General features: G+C 38.4%; 2 protein-coding genes and 1 long non-coding RNA gene across 3 annotated transcripts; 1 reads left to right on the forward strand and 2 right to left on the reverse strand.

Moving 5' to 3' along the window:
• Positions 1 to 537: 537 nt before the first annotated feature.
• On the forward strand, positions 538 to 17,766 carry LOC121264182 (abnormal spindle-like microcephaly-associated protein homolog). The gene is given in 21 exon segments (XM_041167253.1): positions 538 to 724; positions 727 to 1,370; positions 1,714 to 2,182; positions 2,289 to 2,374; positions 2,612 to 2,725; positions 2,814 to 3,002; positions 3,126 to 3,191; positions 3,396 to 3,452; positions 4,161 to 4,283; positions 4,366 to 4,482; positions 12,414 to 12,521; positions 12,609 to 12,741; positions 13,398 to 13,532; positions 14,086 to 14,262; positions 14,349 to 14,941; positions 15,137 to 15,314; positions 15,402 to 15,643; positions 16,390 to 16,579; positions 17,004 to 17,229; positions 17,337 to 17,492; positions 17,625 to 17,766. Coding segments are annotated over 21 exon segments (4,134 nt in total). The 5' UTR covers positions 538 to 687; the 3' UTR covers positions 17,719 to 17,766.
• Positions 16,955 to 17,628, reverse strand: LOC121264183. Its single transcript, XR_005940470.1, has 2 exons — positions 17,469 to 17,628; positions 16,955 to 17,280 (listed from the first exon to the last, which is right to left on the reverse strand). It is a non-coding gene; the product is annotated as an uncharacterized LOC121264183 (long non-coding RNA).
• Positions 17,767 to 19,093: 1,327 nt separating the features above from the next.
• Positions 19,094 to 19,928, reverse strand: LOC121264184 (15.4 kDa class V heat shock protein). Its single transcript, XM_041167254.1, has 2 exons — positions 19,623 to 19,928; positions 19,094 to 19,474 (listed from the first exon to the last, which is right to left on the reverse strand). The coding sequence occupies exons 1-2, from the start codon at positions 19,759 to 19,761 to the stop codon at positions 19,209 to 19,211; spliced, it is 405 nt and encodes a 134-aa protein (XP_041023188.1). The 5' UTR covers positions 19,762 to 19,928; the 3' UTR covers positions 19,094 to 19,208.
• Positions 19,929 to 20,638: the final 710 nt, after the last annotated feature.

The following is a 20,638-nucleotide window of genomic DNA, read 5'->3' on the forward strand; positions in this document are numbered from 1 at the left end:
TAAGTTAACTGATACCAACTAATGTAGTTAAATGTAATATGTTAACTTTTAACCTTATTTTATCTTCAAACAATTAATAAATGAGAATTACTAAAGCATTTAATAAAAGTAAATTCATAAATTGAATAATTTCATGTAGTACAGATTATAAAGAATAATAATACATACAGTCATAGAGTGTGCAGGTGCAGTGCAGTAAAAAAGAGGGAGGTCTATTATTAAAAATTTAATTTTTTTTCATATGGATCTTGTATTTATTTATTTATTTCAAAATAACTGTACGATATTTATATATTTATGACTACAAATATCATTTCTCATTTCATAAATTTATTTTTTTCGATTGTATTTATAAAGTTAAGATTTCTCAAATAAGAGATCCGTAGAACGGTATAATCAATCCGATTCAAATTGAGAAGCCCGGTAACGCTCTCACGGCCTATGAGGGCTTTTATAAAGCTGTTTTCATAATATCAGCGCCCGCGCACGTGACCCGCACTAGGATTCTCCACTCTCATAGACTCATAGTCATAGATTGCATTGCCCGCTTCTCTTTCACACATTTCAAATTCAAAGTTCTCATCATCGGCTACCGTTTCTCTTTCGTTCAGACACCCTAACGGTCCAAATCTCTTACTTTGCAACAGAAATTCGAGGAGAGTTACACAACATTCAATCAAGACGACAATGGAAGGCGAAGAACCGCCATTTCTCTCCCCGTCACCATTCCCTCTTCTTCTTCTCATCTTCTCAAAGACATCTCAAATTTCAAGACCCCCAAACGCCCCTCCCAAATTCCCATTTTCCACTCCCCCTGCCCACAGTTCTTCACTGCCTCCAAACAAACGCCTCGCATATCTTCGTCTTTACGCCGCCACCGCCCTTCTCTCGCCCCACCCTCCACCGCCTCGGCACGCTCCAAGGCCACGGCCCGCAGGCTCAAGGCCTTCGAGCTCGAGCAGTCCAAGTCCTCTCGCAGGGCCCTAATCAAGAAAGAACACTCGCTGAAATCCCTGGCCAAGTCGCTCACCGTCTGGCTCAACTTTCTGTTCGAGAACCCCGGATCCTGCGGCTGTGATTTACCCATCCGCGGCGATGGGGATCGTGCGGCCGCGAAGGGTAAGAGGGACAGTGGGCCTGGAATCGAGGTTGGCGTCGATGCCGCGTGGCGGAGCCCCAAGAGGCAGAGGGATTTGCTGTGGCGGGCCGGGGAGAAGAACGCGGCCGAGTTTTCGGATTCGATGTTTTCGAATTTACGGTGTTCTTTGAAAGATGTGTGCAGCTTCGACGACTTGAAGCAGCGAATGCGTGTTTATTTGAGCCTGGGGAGTTGCAAGCAGATTTTCGAAGTGATGACTCAAGTGACCAAGGTTCTCTCTCTCTCTCTCTCTCTCTCTCTCTCTCTCTGTGAGAGCACGCGCGCGTGCGCGCGCCAAATCAAGAGAAAATAAAATTGTATCAAGCTCGGTTGAGTTACGCTGAATGGAGGTTTTCATAATGCAGCTTCTGTAAGGCTTGGGACATTACCCATGCTGAGAATAATGGGTGATAATTACGTTACTATTAACTAAATCTCAGATTTCCATCATATTTCTTTAATTGAGATGTGACTATCCTAATGTTGTTTTTTAGATACTCACGGAAGATTCTTGATGTATGCATGTAAAAATACTGATTGGGGGTTGAATAATTTTGGTCTGTTTTATTTCTCAGAATATTGATGAAGGGAGGTTGAAAATGAAAGCAAATTGCCCTATAGTAACAGATTTTGGATTGAAAGAGAAGGCCACTAGAATTCTCATGAGTTATAATCCGATATGGCTTCGGATTGGATTGTACATTGTATTTGGTGGCGATTCTTTGTTGTCCAATGCAGATGTTAATTCCGATCAAGAAATCGCATTTTTGAAAATGATTATTGAGAAGCAGTTCTTCTCGCACGCGGGTCTTGCAAAGGCTTATGCCTATAACAAGATGGTAGAAGGCCTATATAGACCTGGTTACTATGAAACTCTTGGGAATGTTATATTGAAGAGATTTTTGCTGCTTGCTCTTGTCCTTGATAAAGCTAAATGTCAGAGTAGCCTTTCCCTTAAGTACGGTATCGATGGATTGGATGGGGGCTCTCCGTTATTGTTTATGGTGCAATCTGGTATTAAATCGAGCCATCAAGTGGTCCAAGGTAATTATTTATGCATTCATCATTTCAGTTTTTTGTTGATTCTGTTGACTGTAATTTGTACATTGTGGGCTGAATTTTGTCTCTATTTTTTTGGGGTTTAAATCAGATTTTCTTTCATCGGATGTAATGCATGGGGAGGGTAAACTTTTAGCACATCTGCTGATATTGGGATACAAGGTTACTTATAAACAGGTATGTGGTTCATTCTCGTATTATGCTGATTTCCGTGGATATATATTGCCAGAGGTATGGTTGCGTCCATCTGTTTGTAACTGTGTATGCATATTTCTCTAGGGTGTACATGTTGCTGTCTCGTAAAATTGGTTTAGACTAGCACTCGAGTGTTTGCTTTTATGCTTTAATGACGAGGCATAACGGAAATGATTTTTTCAGCTTGCCATTTGAGAATTGATGTGCATGATTGTGCAGAGTCCACTCATTGAATATGACTTCAGAGTTACAGATTTATTCGTGGAGCTCCAAGATGGGGTGCGGCTCTGTAGAGCCATTCAGCTCTTGCAGCACGACTCTTCTATCCTCACGGTTGATCTCTCTCTCTCTCTCTCTCTCTCCCCTATTGTTTTTCCTGAATGCGTTTCCGGTCAAATTTGATTCTTTATTGTGTCGGCAGAAAATTGTTGTTCCATCAGATACTCGAAAGAAGAATTTGGCAAATTGTGGCATTGCCCTGCAGTATCTTAGGCAGGCTAGTGTGATGCTATGTGATGAAGATGGAATGATGATTGTGGAAGACGATGTCGTTCAGGGAGATAAGGAACTTACTCTTTCCTTGCTGTGGAATATTTTTGTTCATTTGCAGGTATGTCGGTTTCTATCCTCTGAACCAAATTTTTCACAACAGTTGGTTGACGTTTCCTTTAAAAGCTTATAGTATTCTACTTACTCTCATTTTAATTAACTTACTCTGTCATGAAACTTGCAGCTACCTCTTCTGATCGACAAAGCAATTCTATTTGAAGAAATTTGTAAAGTCCGTGGAGTTCACGAGGTAGGACTTAATAAGGATAGGCTTCCTCTTATTTAGCTGACTTGTTAAAGAATTTAAACCATGAAAAAGCATCAAATTCAAGTTTCTTTGTTTTCCGATTTTTGGAAATCAGTTTAAACCAAAAGAACTTGATGATAATCTATCTTATCTTTCCTCTTCTGTTTTTGTTTTCAACTTGGTTTGCTTTCTCTTTCATTTTCACAGGAGGACTCAGGCAGCCTGAAATTCACTCATTTGGAAATGCTTTTGAATTGGGTTCAGGTATAGCTGTAGTGTGAGAAATTGTATTAGGAAATTCTCTATCTATGCCTTAGATACCACTTTTTTGCAATCTAACAAACAATGATCAAGCATTTATCTTCATCTATGACCTTGACACCGTTATTTGGCAAAAAGAAATGACTATGTATATAGGTGGTACATCCAACTACCATAAATGCATTGTGCATACTATCATCGCTGGCATTTTCATGTCATGGCATCAATTGTTTTTTTTCTGTTTAGTATTAAGTAACAAATTTGAACAAAATTTGTAGCACAGAAGTGGCACTATATTTTACCTTCAGAGAACTTGGGTTTTTCTCAGTCTCCCCGGTGGAAATCGCCATGTTTCAATAAGAAGATGATTGGTACTTGTGCTAAGTTTCACATGTTTTTTGTGAAGTTGTCAATTGGATTTAAAGCCACTAATTTCTTCCTCTCTTTCGGCCATCTGAGCTCATATCTATCTTTCTTCAATTATTTAATGACTTTTTGTCTAAATTTAGAATACTGATGAATTTTGAAATTGTGATTGCATGTACATTACTCCTTTTTCTTTTCACCACCTTGCAACTTGGACCGTCAGCTTGTTTATGGGCCTTGTTAAATACTATTGTTGGAATGTGCATATTGCATTTGTTCATACTTTAGGTATTCAGAAAAAAACTGATTTATCTTGACTTGACAGTCATTGTAATTGGTTTCCAGGCCATATGTCAAAATTATGGTTTCAAGATCGAGAAGAATTCTTCATTGGTTGATGGAAAAGCCATATGGTGCTTGCTTGATTATTACTTCCGCAAGGAACTTCATTGTTCTTGTTCTTTAAAGGTGTTTTATATACCTCTATCCTTGTTAATCTTGTATATGTACAGATCTGCTTTCTTTGCTTATTTTAGTTCTTTGTTCACAGGATTCTCAAAAAGCAACTAGTAAAGAATCAATCATGTCAGCTGCTGATTATCCAGATGCGGTGCACAATTTTATTTTATCACAGAAATTGACAACATTATTGGGAAATTTTCCTGAGGTAAGTGTTGCATGGTTTTCTGATTGTATTCAACCACCTTATCAATCTGTACATGCTGCCGACACTGGGAAAAACATTGGCCTTTTACCCTAAGTTAGAATGATGTTGTTAACAGTATAAAATTCCTGGATTTCTGTGGCTAAAAAGATCTTTAAGATATTTTTAATGATTTAGGTTTAGTTGCAATTAAATTTCCAGTGTCATTATTATTGGTATGCAGTGTGATCTGTTGCTATTGAAACTCCATCAAAGTTACAAAAGAAAGCAATTTAAAGGTTCAGACCTTCATGCACAATGCGTGTATAGAAGTGCATACTTGCTTTAGGCTTAAACTAGTATATAGAGCAACCCTGCTTCAAGTTCTTTGTATAAATTTCTAGAAACAATTTATTCTGAGTTTGTGAAACTTGGTTTCTCCATAGTGTTACAGTCTTGCACCAGTTATGGGTCCTATATCCGTATATCGATAGGCTAGCTATATCGTGGAAAAGCAAATTCAAAACTGAGGTTCAGAGTGGCAAATTCTCTGTTTTATTTTTATTTTTATTTTTATTTTTATTTTTACATAGAGGAGTATAGTGAATGATTTTTCTGTTTGGGAGGAATCCATCTGAAAATATTTCCACAATATGAGTTTAACTCCATATCTTTAAATTGCTTTGAACTGTGGTATAGTGAATGATTTTCCTGTTTGGGAGGAATCCATCTGAAAATATTTCCACAATATGAATTTAACTCCATATCTTTAAATTGATTTGAACTGTGGATTTTTTGTCTTTTCCATAGATTTCAGCAACTTGTATCTTTTCAAGCCAGATGCAATGTTTTTTTTTCAAATATATATATATATATATATATATATATATATATAATGTTTTGGTCGAAGGACATGATTTGGACCCACTACTTCTACTGTACAGTTAAGCCAAAAAACTTTTGGAAAAGACCACCAATAGGGGTGCTACACTGCTACCCACCCGTAGCTGGTGGGTAGCCAAAGCCCCCGCCCTCGGCCGGCAAGGGGAGGGGTTAGTTGGGTCTCGGGCCTTGGCCCTGTCCTGCTTGGGCTGGGCGGATTGGCCCCTGGGCCGTCTGCTCAATGGGCCCAGAACTTTTTTATAGGCCATAATCTATTTTTGGCCCAAAACCAATGTTTTAAATTTCGTACTGTACCAGCCAGTACGGCCGAAATTTTTCGTAGGTACAGGTACTATATCTATTTCGTACCGGTCAAAATACCAGCCTCAATTTCGATCTGTACCGGCCTATATTTCGGCCTGTGTTTTTTTTTTTTTTTTCGTTTTTTCAAACTACAAACTTATTTTTTAACCCTCAATTCAGACTAGACTATTTATAATTTATATATATATGTATTTGTATATAATTTATTTATATATAGACTATTATTTTGGAATATAATTTTTATATATATATATATAATTTATTTATATATCGACTATCCCGAAACGTTATCCCGAAACGCTATCCCGAAACGGTACCGGAACTGAAATATTTCGTTCCAGTGCCTTGACCGGTATGGTATTCAAAACATTGCCCAAAACCCGTTTTCACTTCAAAATTACATATATTAATACAAAATTTAAAAATTTAAAATATATAAATTAAATGTTATTTCAAAATATAAATAAACCTATTAAAGTTGCTAACTAATAATCCTAACGTATTAAAAAGTGGTATAAACTATTACACATTAATATAAAAATATTACAAGTTAATCTAAAAGTGTTACAAATTGTCAAATAGCTTGAATGAATCACAATGTTACTGTTGGGTTTTTTGTATGGAGCCCGATTTTTCACTTGTTAGTGACTTGAGTGAACACCAGACAGAAAGTTTGGTTTACATTCACTCGACTAGTCGCTTGAACGAACTTCAGACAGAGAGTTTGTTCGATACTCGCTCGATAGTTGGCTCGAGCGAGACATTAGGTAGAGAGTTCGCTCGAGCGAAATACCCGATAGTTGACTTTAATTAGGGTTTCGTCACACACACACATAGACACACATATATATATATATTGTACTTTTGTATGGTAGTATAGTGATTTTGGCCACACAGTGTATTTCGACTTTCATTCTAATAAAATCCTCTGCAGCTTCGTGGACGTAGTCACATTGCTGAACCACATAAATCTTGTGTTCGTGTGTGATTGATTTCGTTTCTCTTTACTTTTTTTATCGTTCCCAACAACTGGTATCAAGAGTTTGGTTTGAGTTTGAGTAAGAACGATGGCTAGAGAAGAAGTGAGGTGTGTCGAATCGAGAAGTCTGACGGCACAGATTTTGCTTATTGGAGGATGAGATCGAGGATTATCTCTACAGGAAGAGACTTCATCTTTCTCTGTTGGGGAAGAAGCCAAACAATATGGAAGATGCGGATTGGAACTTGTTGGATCGACAGGTTCTAGAAGTCATTCATTTGACCCTATCAAGGTTAGTTGCACACAACGTTATCAAGGAAAAACCACTACGGATCTTATGGCGGTCTTGTCTGGTATGTATGAGAAGCTCTCGGCTAATAACAAGGTGCATCAGATGAAGAGGCTGTTTAATTTGAAAATGACAGAAGGTACGTCTATTGCTCAACACTTGAACAAGTTTAACACTATCACAAATCATTGAAATTGGGTTTGATGATGAGATTCAGACTTTGATTTTGTTGGCCTCACTGTTGAATAGTTGGGAGGCCATGAGAATGGCTGTGAGCAATTTTGCTGGTAAAACGAAGTTGAAATATGATGATATCCGAGATTTGACTATTGTTGAGGAGGTGCGCAAGAGAGATTCTGGTGAGACCTTGGGTTTGGGTTTTGCCTTTAATATTGACACTCGGGGTAGAGGACATGACATGAACTCAAATAAGGGTGGGTCAAATTTGACAAAAAAGGGCAGGAGCAAGTCAAGATCTGGGCAGCATATCACTCGCTGGAATTGTGGCAAGATGATTCACTTCAAAAGAAATTGCAAAAATCCAAAAAAGATTGAGAATGATGTTGCAATTGCAGTGATCGAGGAAGTGCATGATGCTCTACTTGCAATTCACAGTCCGGTTGATGATTGGGTTTTGGATTTGGGAGCTTCATTTCACACTACTTCATGCCAAGAATTCATGCAAACTATGTTGCTGGTGATTTTAGTAAGGTGTATTTGGCTGATAGAGAAGCATTGGATGTCATGGGAGCAGGAGATGTGTGCATCATTCCACACCACTTTACATCAAGAAATCATGCAGGATTATGTTGCTAGTGACTTTAGTAAAGTGTATTTGGTTGATGGAAAAGCATTGGATATTGTGGGAAGAGGAGATGTGTGCATTATACTTCCAAATAGAAATGTGTGGTCTTTGTTGTATCCGAAGTCTCAAATGAGATGATTTGGTTAGTGTTTCTTGGAGGAGTTAGGTAAGAAGAATGAGAAGGGTACTCTCTAAAGTGGCAGTTAAAGTGCCATATTCCTTGCCCAGAATCCATCATTTCACTCCAGGACCAAACATATTCAAATTAGATATCATTTTATTCGATCTCTTCTTGATGATGGTTAGTTGATACTTGAGAAGATTTGTGGAAGCAAGAACCTTGCAGATATGTTAACTAAGGGTGTTACACTTGAGAAACTGAAATTGTACACAACTTTAGTTGGTCTTATAACCTGAGGACAGGAGCTATGAGCTACAAAGGTTGAGGTTGAGGTTTTGGAGGTAGTGGTTGAGTCTCCAATCCCGAATGTTGGGTCTTTTGTGTGGAGCCTCATTTTTCGCTTGTCAGTGACTCAAGTGAATGCTAGATAGAAATTTTGCTCGACATTCACTCAACTACTTGCTCGGGCGATCTTCAGACATAGAGTTCGCTTGATAGTTGGCTCAAGTGAGACATCGTACAGAGAGTTCGCTCGAGCAAAATACTCGATAATTGACTTTAATTAGGGTTTCACCACACAATACAATGATTTTGGCCACATAGTATATTTTGAGTTTCATTCTAATAAAATCCTCTGCAGCTTCATGGACGTAATCACGTTGTGTTTGTGTGTGATTGACTTTGTTTTTCTTTTTACTTTTTCTTCTTATCGTTCCCAACAGTTGCACCAATGGAAATACATTAAAACAAAAAAAAAAAAAAGAAAAAGAAATAAAGGTAACAACATAAGAAATCATTTGCCAACTCCAAGTGACATCATAAAACCTAAAAAAAAGTAAAAAAAAATGAGGATATAAATAATATGATGTCTAAAAAGAAAAGAACGTCAGTTATGAAAAAATAATATAGCATAAGTACAAACTACTAAGAATTAATTAACAAACCAAGTGTATCAAAGTCAACTATCAATTTACAACTAATGTAGATTAAGATGGAGTCTCTTTTTCCGAAGTTGTCCCTACAACAATTAAATTTAAAGTTAAGTGTTGTCAAATAAATATAACACAATCTATTATAAGCAAAAGCAAAAAATGAATTAAGAGCAATTACTGCTTCTAAGGTGATTAACATCCTCCTTATAGCTCTCCGCAAAGTCTATCATCTCTCGAACTTAAATTGACTTCCATTTGATCCAATTCTGAGTGCAAATCAAAGCCTCCATAGTGCTAGGAGACAATGAACTCCGAATCATTGGGCTGCCTCGATGTAGTTCAAACTTGATTGGGTCTCAGATTGAAAATATAAAAAATCAAATTTCGGATTTTCAAAGAACTTATGGCTTTGAGATGCCTACAAGGGGAGATAGAGAATCCCTAGGGGTTGGCTCAAGTGGCAAAGGCTTTGGGTTTGGAGGTATACTCCCTTCAGGTCTAAGATTTCAATCTCACTGGGTGCAGACAATTTCTAGTGGCCATTAGACTGAGAGATTTTTTCCTCGAATTACCTGAGATGCATTTGCGGGAAACTCCTTACTGAGAGCCTGTGCACCTTCGGGATTAGTCGGGACGTTGTTTCCGGACAACCAGTGCCAATAAAAAAAAAGTGAGATAGAGAGAAAATGAACTCGGCAACGATAAGTGAGAGAGTTTGAGAGTAAGAGAGGCCTGAGAGAGAGGTTGACGCCGGGGGGGGGGGGTTGAATTAAAGCTATGATGAAACGATGTTGTTTTATAAACTCTTGTAAACGACGTCATTTCATTATAAAAATTATTTTTTAATATATATATACACGGGCTGGGTGGATGGGTGAAACCCAGGCAGGACCAAGGCCCAGCGTAGCACCAGCCCCTTGCCTTTCTGCATGGGTGGGCGCCCGAATGATGTTGACGAATAACCCCACCCACCCCAGGCGGGGGCCGGGTACAAGTAACTGGCACCTAGGCCTACATACCAATACTGTGATTAGAACTCACAGACAAAATATGAAGAGAAAATTTGCTGTGTTGTTAGTATATACTGTGACGCTCTCGAACCCCATGTGTTATTTTTTTTTTTGTGGAGTTCGTGCACCGGGATGATGACCACACGGATCACGCACCCCAACGACCAGTGCTCAAGTGTGTACAACATACAATAAATGTACAGTATAATATTCGCAGCGGAGAAAATAAAAGAGTCTTTCTTTATTAAGTACCAGAATTGTACAAAAAGCAGTAAAATAACTTTACAAGAATTTTACAGTCTTCTGACAGATAATTTAAAGAAAACAAATAATATAAGGGAAATAAGTCCCAAAACGCTGAACAACATAACGGCGACTTAAGCTTCTGGCGGAGTCGGTCCTTCAGTTTCATACTCGGGCTCTGCGTCAAACTCTACGGCACAATAAAACGGAACCGTAGGGTAAAACACCACTATGAGATTATGACATCTCAACAAGTAATTAACCAAAACAATATCCAAGAGATTTAAAACACAATTATATAAACACGTGTTCCCATACGGACAAAATAACAACCCACATTCATTTTTTCCAAAAATACCATTTTTTATACTTACACCAAAAATTTCATTTTTTGTCCCAATCATATTTATTATGAAATTTAAGCATGCACCATGGTATCCCCTATGGACCGTCCGCACACCTTGGCTCTCTTCGTCACATCACGGGTAACGTCCGTGCATGAGACTTCGTAACAAGCGATGTCCAGTTTCCCGCCCAGTGCGTACATGGCCAAGCATCCTCTAACCTCGCCAGCCAAAAGGTCACGGAATCGGTACGAGAGCGTTACCGTCTCGTCCGTTCCCGTCGTCGCCCTGCGACAACTCAGAGGACGTCACGTCAGTCTGTTACCCTCCCGAGTGACCAGAAGAGCTCCACCGAGATAATGCCCCATCTCAGCTTGGGGTCGTGATACACACGCACCCACGCCATTAATAACAATAGTTTCAATTTCAACAGACAATGTGACATCACAGCACAATTTATTATAAACGATAAATATGCATTGCAACAGTTTATTAGAAATTTAAATATTTCATTTTCAATAAAATAAACCTCCATTTTACAATTATACAGTTTCACAAATACACGCAAAATCCCGTCCTCCAATCCGGCCCAAGGCCCAAATCCAACAACTCCAATTTAACAAACCCAACACTTCAACGGCTCAAGGCCCAATTTCCAACAAAAACCAATAGTTTAATAATTTACAAATGAACAACAGTTATGATGTTAATTTAAATCACTTGATTTACGATGGAAAATTACATACACACGATGATGGGTATTTCTGAAAGATCACTCAAGGGCATTGCTCAAGGCGGCGGCTCAACGGAACAGTGCCCAAAAATTGGGTTTTATCACACGGCAACAACAACCCAACCGATCAATCAATTTCTCCTAATTAAAACAAAACCAAGCACAACAAAAATCAAAGCTCTCGGATTCAACCACCCAAACTTCACAAATTTCAGAATTGAAGCTCTCGGATTCAATCACCCAAAACTCACAATTTTAGAATTTGAAGCTCTCGGATTCAATCACCCAAAAATTTTACAGATCAACACACAAAATACCAAGAGGTGAAATGGCTTGAAAGAGAGAAAGAGGATGAGGATCTCCGAAAAATTAATCTGAGGAACCCGTGGACTATAAATAGACCAACAATGGCGGTTTGAGGAGTTGTGTGTCGCACAGGTAGAGAAGATGAAAACGGCATCAAGCCGTGGAGGAGTGAGATGTCTTTGCGCGGACGTGTGGTGCGGCGGCAAGGACAGCACATTCGGAGCCCATGCCCAACGCCACCGAGATGCTTACGGAAGAATGAGGTGGTGGTGTGGGGAACGGCAGCTCGACAGCAAGCTTCGGAGTCACTACCGAAAGACACAGAGAGGAAGAGGCAAGGTGGAGGTAGCGGCTTGCGGCAAATTTGTGGAACGAAGTCCCGATTGGCGTCGGTAGCAGCTGCGTGGAGGAAGGGAGAAGAAATTTGCAGAAGAAATGAGAATGAAGGAGAAGGAAAAGTCGCGTGGTGCAAGGGAGAAAGGGATGAAACCTTAAGCCATCCTCCAAAACGACGCCGTTTCTGATAAGTGAGGGCTGAATCTCACAGGCCGCATGGGCTGGGCCGCGCTTTGCACACGGTCTGGGCCCTTGCTGGGCTGGGCTAGAATCAGCTCACCAAACTCACACACCCACGGCCCACAGTGAAAAATACACATACACACACAGCCCACAATGAATAATACTACAATAAAATTACACAAAAATTACTAACACATATATAAAATAATTAATAAAGAAATTAAAATCCCAACATACCAAAAATAATTAACAATAAAATAATACACTTTAAAAATAATAAAATAACCCAATAATATAATTTAAATAAATAATTTAAAACCCATAAAAATAGGGATCTCACATATACAGTTACTCTAATATTGGTAGGACATGTTGCTAAGCTGAGAAATTTGATTTGTCAACTGTTTTTGGTGAATTGTATCGATATATGATCTTGTGAGACAAAGTGGTTATATTGTTCTTTGACAGGTTCTGCAAATCAGTGATATACTTGAATATAATGGTGCGTGTAATGATCAGAGTGTGGCCATTCTGCTAGTGTTCCTTGCATCACAACTGGTTATGAAGAAAAATATGGTACTACTTGAAGTATTGTGTTGATTGATAATTAAATTCTATTGGTGACATTCTTAAAAAATTATATTTTATTTTTCCCCTTGCTAGGATCAGTTGAATTTCCATAAATTCTTAGGTTGTGATTGTAAAAGCCAAGAGAGAAAACATTTCTGTCTGGAGCGGTGCTCTGTCAGTTCTGAGGAAGTACAAAATCAAGAGACGGATTGGCACAGTACCAAAGGTTTCTTTCTCTATACTATAACTGTCTTGATCATTTTTTTGGTATGGTACTGAATTGAGGCCCAAATACAGCAGTACCTTCCATCTATATGGCCCAAATTTTAGTTCCTAGTGATTCAGCGGATAATATGTATGTGGTCTGTACTATAATGGCTGCAACTTCATTGCTGTAGCAATTCTCTATTTTGAGAAAGCACAATCCTAGAAAACTACAGGAATTAGACGAATGAGATCTCAGATCATCATTAAAATAAATTTATAAAAGCAAGTAACATTATATTTACATAATAATTTCAATGTCATTTTTGGGGGATTGGTGCTAACTTTTACACAACTATTGAGTGATGGTGCGGATTACTTTCTTGTCTCATGAGACAAGAACCATTTGCCTTTCTCAGTTATTCTCTCTAACAAAGCCATGAGTCCGTAAGTTCCTTGGTTTTTTGGTACTTGGGGTGGGTCCTATGCTGTGCTTTATGTTTATATATTTTTGAAGAGTTAGAAGTGAAATTGTACTATCAGGGGAAAAAAGAAACAAGTTGTATTTGAATGTGCAGAGTCAGCAAGTTAGTTGGGGCTTCCTTGTATTATGATACTTTTGCTTCTTCAAGTACTTCCGTTTTTGTTTCCCAATCTAATGTGTCTCTGTTCAAACAGATGCCGTCAAAAAGTTTAAGGCCATCCAGGCTTGGTGGCAAAATATGGTTGAACAAAATTACAAAAAAGTTACAAAACCAGCTCCTCCTTCACCATGCTTATCAACAGTCAAAGACATTATTAGCATTCACAGAGGTAATAGTCATGACCTTCTGTAGCTTATTGTCCTGTGATTGTGATCTTTTTCAGCAAGTACGGTGATTTCTTGCTACCATGTTTCCTTATTCTTTTCATTAACTGCTGCTTGTTTCAATAACTTGTGGAATCAATCTCCTCAATAAAATGTCGGTAGTCTGCTTGAAATTTTATCTAAAACAGTTGTAAAGTTTCTTTTCTTTTTCCCTCTCTTTTCTTATTATATCATTTGTTTTGTTATCTGATCTGTATTTAGAATTTTTCTGGACTAATCGATTGTATTATTTATCTGAAGTAGTGATAAGTTGGACCAGTAGAAACTTCAGTGTAGTCTTTACCCTCCAATTCACTTTTCTGAATTGAGAATCCAATATTTGATTTCATGCATTTCTACGTGTATGCATTTACTTTGTTTTCTCCTCTCAGTGGTTCAAAAGGTAATTCTTTATGGAAATATGCGGCCCTTACCTTATTGGTTTCCTTCATACTTTGATATCTAAAGTTCTGTTAGTCAAACCTTTTCTGACCGAGCAATATCATTGTATGCTACCAGAAGACGCAGCAAAAGTGATACAATCTCATTTCAGACGATTGATGGAACGTCGCTATTTCTTGAAGATGGTCAATGCTGCTTCTTTTTTGCAAATTGTAATCCGAGCTTGGTTAACTGTGAGAAATAAATTGACTAGTATAAATTTTGACACTGTTCGAGTTGAGGAGTTGTCGAGTGGTATGGTCTCTGCTCTGTCTCAATAACTCTTTTATATGCATTTGTGCATATTACTCACTAGATTATATGTTTGGCTAATCTCCCAGGAAGATGGAAACAAACAAAAATAGGGGGGAGATATTTGATGTTCATTGCTGATAGGCACAGTTTTGTCAAGTTAAAGAGGTCAGTGTTACTTATCCAGCGAGCGACAAGGACTTGGATCAATCGAAGACATCTCGGTGGGAGTGTTCTAACTGGTGATGAGTCCACTCTTGATATGGTCAATGCTTCTGTTGTTGTAGAGAAATCTAGTTGTGGATACATTCATGTGGTTGCTTTAGAGAAAGGTTCAAACTTGTGTGAAGAAAAGAGAGCAAATGATCTTCAAGCAAAAGCTGTGATTAAAATTCAGCTTGCTTGGAAGAATTTTATCATCTGCAGATCTCTCTGCAATCAGCACTCTGCTGCAACTAAAATTCAGAGTCATTTCCTTGGTTGGCTATTGAGAAGAAGATTTCTAAATCAAAGGCAAGCATCAGTAAAAATACAAAGTAATATCCGCATGACGAGATGTTGGAGGGCTTACCAACAATACAAAATTGAAACCATCTCAGCCATTGTTATTCAATCTTTTGTACGCGGATGGATTGTCCGGAGAGGAGCCTGTAGACGCAAGCATCTCATTGTTGCAATCCAAGTATGTTCTATTGGATTTAAAATACCTGTGTTGTAAATAATTACTATTTTTCTTGGTCTGTTTCTGGCTACATTTGCTCTATGCAATTAGATTCATTTGCTCCAACATTTCTATCATCATAGATAAAGGCGTAAACTAAATGTAATCTCTAATTCTAACATTAAGTTAATCTGAACTTTGCTTTTATGATTCCAGAGACATTGCCGTGGTTGGTTAATAAGAAGAGACTTCTTGTTCAGAAGAGAGGCTGTTACAAAGGTACAAAGTGCTATTCGATACGTGATATGCTGGAATGCATTCCAGTGTCAGAGGCATGCTGCACTTGAGATTCAACGGTTTGTCAGGGGGCACATTACTCGGAAAAGGCTCTTAGGTAGATTCATCTTATCAATAAACATGTTTGAGTTCAGAGTTCTGCTGTTCTTCATGCTATAATTTTTCTGGTAATTGTTTGTTTCAGGGGCTCGTAGCATGCGTGCTGTCAGTCCTGGTGGTTGCTTCTTAAAGAGTTCAAGATGGTGTCTCAAGAGTATTGAACTGGAAATGTTTTTATGCTCAGTTGTGAAGTTGCAAAAGTGGTGGAAGAGTGTTTTGTTTCTTAAATTGAGAACTGAAGCTGCTGTCATTATTCAGTCTCATTTTCGTACTTGGTTTGCCAGGCGAATTTCTGCTAGAGAGAAGCATCGTATTGTCGTGATCCAAGTAATCTGGATTCTTCCCTGCATTACTATATTTCACATGCATGGTAGCATTGGATAATGCATCTAGGGTGCTACAAAGTGGTGTTTAAGGAATTATGTTTTGGTTATCCGCGTTTCAATAAGGTAGAACAAGTGGGAAAGTATGGTTTATGGTATAGAGTATCATAGGAGGTGCTCTGCTAAAGGCTAATGCTTACTGATCTACAGGCTGGATTTAAGCTTTTTGGACAGATTGAAAACTGTTCCTACCTCCTAACCCCCTTACCTGATTTTCTTGGTGGAAATTGTAATGTATAAGAACGGGAATTTGGAAGAAAAGCTGTTAGCTGTAACCCACTTTGATGAACCAGTGCATACCATAGTGGTTTTCACGGCCAGTGTTAAATTCAGGATATGACAGTTGGCACTGGAATTCTTTGGGTGTTAAATTCAAGATTATTTGTGGCAATTGAGAAAATATTACAAGTGCAGAAGAACAATTTTTTATTTTATTTTATTTTTATTTTTTTTATAGTCATTCAGATATATTATGGAGTGATAGTATCATCCACAGTCTACATATTTGAGAATAACATGATGGTTATTGGGACTTACAGGATAATTTGGAAGTTTTGTTTTTGAGGAGGTTGGATGAATATGCAAAGTTGCCGTAGATTCAGTTACTTTTAACAGTATGCTGTCTTTTTCTTTGTTTATGGGAGTTGATTCATTCAAGGTATCCTTATTTATTGGTGTTTAATTTGACAGTCTTACTGGAAAGGTTACCTTGCTCGTAAAGAGCTAAGAGGGCAGCTTCTTGATTTGCGCGTTAGAGTGCAGAAGTCTTCTACAAATGTGGATGACAGTCGGCGTATCATAAACAGACTTCTTACGGCACTTTCAGAACTGCTTACTATGAAAAGTGTCAGCGGCATTCTTAATACTTGCGCAACTCTGGGTAAGAGTTTAGATTGATGGTTTAATTACAGTGAAAGCATCATTTTAGTGTGCAATTCTTGTGACTTTCTCGAATGTAATGCAGAAGCCTTCCATTGTTTTGGTTAAATTCTTAGGCCTTACATATTCTTAAATTTGTCGATCTAAATGGTGAACATGCTTTGGTAAAGATACTTCTAGAACATGCTTTCTTGGTAGATAATGCAGACCGTCGTAGCAGTTTCTAATATATATTTCATAAGACTCTTGTATATGGTCCTTGGTCTGTTTCTGAATCTAAATTCAATTGATTGAATTTTAGATTTGAGAATTTAGAAGAAATATAGTCTGTCTTTGTGTGCTTACTGCTGTCACAATGAGCTAGATGACCCTGACAAAAGTAATCATGGATATTCATACACTTTAGGTCCAACTTTTCCTTACAGATATGGCTACTGAACATTCTCAGAAGTGTTGTGAAGAACTTGTGTCCGCGGGAGCAATCGACACCTTGCTGAAGCTTATTCGTTCAGTCAGCAGAAGCATACCAGATCAGGAGGTTCTAAAGCATGCTCTCTCAACTCTCAGAAACCTTGCCTGCCATCCACATCTGGTTGAAGCACTAATTGATAGTCATGGATCTGTAGAAATCATTCTCTGGGAATTCCTAAGGTCTGGTATCTATGCTTAGAGTCAAGAAGAACAAGGGTTTCTCTTTATCATCTGCATTAATAATGGGAAAGAATAATCAAGTCCTATATTTTAATAACTCTTTTCAGGAGCAAGGACGAAGGATTTTTCATTGCTTCTGAGCTTTTGAAGAAGATATGTTCAACTCACAAAGGTGTTGAAGCCATTCGCAAGTTACCAACCCATTTAAAAAGGCTTCAGAGTCTTGTTGAGGAACTTACAAGAAAAGCAAGCCACGAGAAGAGGTTAGATTCTGGCAGAAGAAATGCCTATTAATTTTTACTTCAGCCCAATCTTATGGGAACATGAATCCATTTCTGGCTCATTAGGCTAACAGTAGGATATGGTGATATATCAAATCAATGCTGCTAATGCAGGAATACACGAGTTCCGGCTGCAAGAGAAAACGTAGAGAGAAGATTAAGAGAGGCTATCCAAGTAGTAAAAGTGGCAGCAAATGGTCGAGTTTAGCAAATGATGCTTGCAGTGCAAAGAGACATATCTTATGTTAGGAATGTAGCTGTGCATACAAATATGATAGGGGAACTTGACTGTCTTGGCGAGATTTGATTGTTGTGGTTGTCAGGATCTATTCTGCGTGCATGATCAGTGCATGGTCGTATGGTGGGAGATTGCAGGAATCTGTTGTAATCAGTGCCTGTCTCTGTACCTTGATTTGATAGATGATTTTTTGGAAGAAGTTCGTAACATGTCTGTCAGATTTAAGATGCCAGTCTTATCTTTCCCCCACTTGGTTGAAATCATGCCCCCTCGTTACCCTAGGAAGATCACATGGAACGGACCTTCAGGCTAATTTATTGTTCTATAAATTACTTGCTGAGTCATATATAATTGTGGTTCATACTTTGGGCAAAAGGTCCTAAAAAAGCGTGCAGGATTTTTAACCCACCGTTTACTCGACCTATGGGTGACCCTTGGGCTGCTTTTGAATTGGTGCCCCAAAATGAATGGCTTCCTCTTCTTAATTTGGTAAGTAGAGAGGAATTTATTTGTGATCGTATATCTGGAGACTGGAGTGCATGTGATGTCTAGAGACAGGCCAAATTAGCTGAGCAACTTGCCACTCTCTTTTTATTTATTTATTAATCTGGAATTTGGCAAGTTGCAAATATTCTAGTCAATTAATTATTAGACACTACTATGTGGGTCTGTAACATGAATCTTGTGGCCCGTATAGCTGCCGTATACAAATCTCTCTTTGCAAACAAATGAGATTCAGATTCCTCGAAAAAAAAAATCTGGCAACTATTGACGCTAGGGCCTAGGCTTGTTTGAATAGCCAGCTGATTTATGCATGATGCCCCAAAACATGGTCGCAAAAAGTATGTTGCGAAACAAATTCCCAAAAGAAAGTTAAAACTGTCGGCCTTTTGTCCTCGAAAAGCGTGCAGCACTGCCAACTTCGGTCATCTGGATCTGTTTGGCAGCTGGTGGGAAGTTGATAGTCAGGGGTGGGGAATATCTGCATCAGTGTTAAGCGAGGGTTACCCATTTCACAATTTAAGCTGTTTAATTGTCTTTCTATTTTTTCCCCATTGAACGGCAGAGGGTAAAAAAGATGCATTGAATGTGATTAGTCACAAAACAGAAGAAATAAAGATGCATTCATACTCTCAATCAAATTGTCTTATTCAAATGCAATATGACGGTGTGTTGAGAGGGGAAAAAAAGCGCAAGATATTGGCAACTCTTTTGCAGAATCTATTTAGGTTAATGTAATAGAATCTTAGGATGGCAGATTCATTCTACCCCATACCATTACAGATAAATTATCGATAGGAGTCGTTAACTCTTCTTAGTCAACTAGAGAGATAGGACCAACATATATTGTAAAACAATCTTGTGCAAGGAACTCCAAATCTAGCACACACCACCAATGATTGGAAACGCTCCAATAACCTAAACTATTTAGAACCTAAGCAAACCCCATGTGTTTCAATTCAAGCAGCTCGTGCAACAACTTCTAGCTGCTCTGGCTTGTCTGCCGGGTCGATATAGAAGCCATTCCTTCGAAATCTAGGCACTGTAATTGTTAGGACCCCATCTTCATACCCAGCAGAGATTCCATCGAAATCGATCATGCCCGGAAGCCGGAACTTCCTCATGAAGCTCTTAGCAGGCTCTGAGGATTCATCTACTGCCTCAGTTCGGATTATAAGGTACCTTGAGTCCTCAACTTCCACTTTTATTTCTTCTTTCCTCACGCCTGCCATGAAAACAAAAAGAGAACTATTCAATTCCTACGACAACATAACGGGAAAAATATGATGTTGAAGCAGAGACTCTCCAGCCTCTAGGTGCTTTTATCTCCCCACCAGTTGGGACGCAGAGAACGAATATAACCGAAGGCTTACCAGGGAGGTCGGCTGAGAAAATGTGAGACTCCGGGATCTCAGTCCAGTGAACATAGTTTTCCGGGATGAGGTGGTAGGGGAAAAGGAGATGAGTGGGGTAGAGATATTGCAAAGAAAGGTTGAGAGCTGGGAGCTCCATTTGAGAGAGAGAGAGAGTAGTGCGATGTGGGTTCGGCTTGTAGGTGGGAAAGGAGGGTCGTTGGTTGTCTTTTATAGGCCAAGTTGGGGTATGGGCTTTGGAGTTGGCCGGAGGGGATTCAGAGGTCTCGGGACATTACCTCCTATCTTAGCCATTCTTAGGAAATGACGAGTGTCAAATTCTGAGGTTCTGATTGGAAGTATTATGAGATGCTAGATTTACCCCTAAATGGGCGCTAAGTAATTTCTCTCTCTGTTTTTTTAACCATTCCGAATAGTCGTAATTAACATTGAGTTGGTATGCCGATGACCTTGTAATCTAGTGATATTTGAGTACTTTGAGAGATATTTAGAGATCGAGCCTCCATGGTTTATAACTCAATTCTTTTATTAAAAAAAGTTGAGTTGGCATAATAAAATCTGAGTAATATTAGATATAATTTTAAGGCAGAATAATACTACATACAATCGTAAAGTGCATAAACGCCGCACAATCACTTTAAAAAAGAGTAGAGATCTATGATTAAAAAATTAGATTTTTTCATGTGGATCCCGTATTTATTCATTTTTTTCAAAAAAATTATGTGACGTTTGTGCACTCGCGACGGAAAATATCATTCTCCTTTGTATAAATTATTTCCCAAGAAAAATAATGTGTAAAGGATGCTGCTGGCTGCCCAGCATTTACTGTTGGGCGTGCCCTTAGTGTAATTGCATTTTTTTCTTGTTCTTTTCCTTTTTTTTTTCAAGTATTTTTTAAACATCTTTAAATATTTAAAAAATACACATGTACATTATTAGTCACTTTCTTAATCATTAAAAAAATGTACAAACAGTCAAATCCTGAAACAAAATGAAGAGCCAAACTAGCATTTTCC

This window comes from Juglans microcarpa x Juglans regia, chromosome 5D (genome assembly GCF_004785595.1).
Source record: "Juglans microcarpa x Juglans regia isolate MS1-56 chromosome 5D, Jm3101_v1.0, whole genome shotgun sequence".
In the NCBI taxonomy this organism is placed as follows: Eukaryota; Viridiplantae; Streptophyta; class Magnoliopsida; order Fagales; family Juglandaceae; genus Juglans; species Juglans microcarpa x Juglans regia.

What these genes read in the sequence shown, in the direction of transcription:
- LOC121264184 (XM_041167254.1), bottom strand. Translation starts at nt 19,761, where the DNA reads ATGGAGCTCCCAGCTCTCAACCTTTCTTTGCAATATCTCTACCCCACT. An exon ending in TTTCTCAGCCGACCTCCCTG is followed by an intron (nt 19,475 to 19,622) that starts GTAAGCCTTCGG and finishes TTTTCATGGCAG; the next exon opens with GCGTGAGGAAAGAAGAAATA.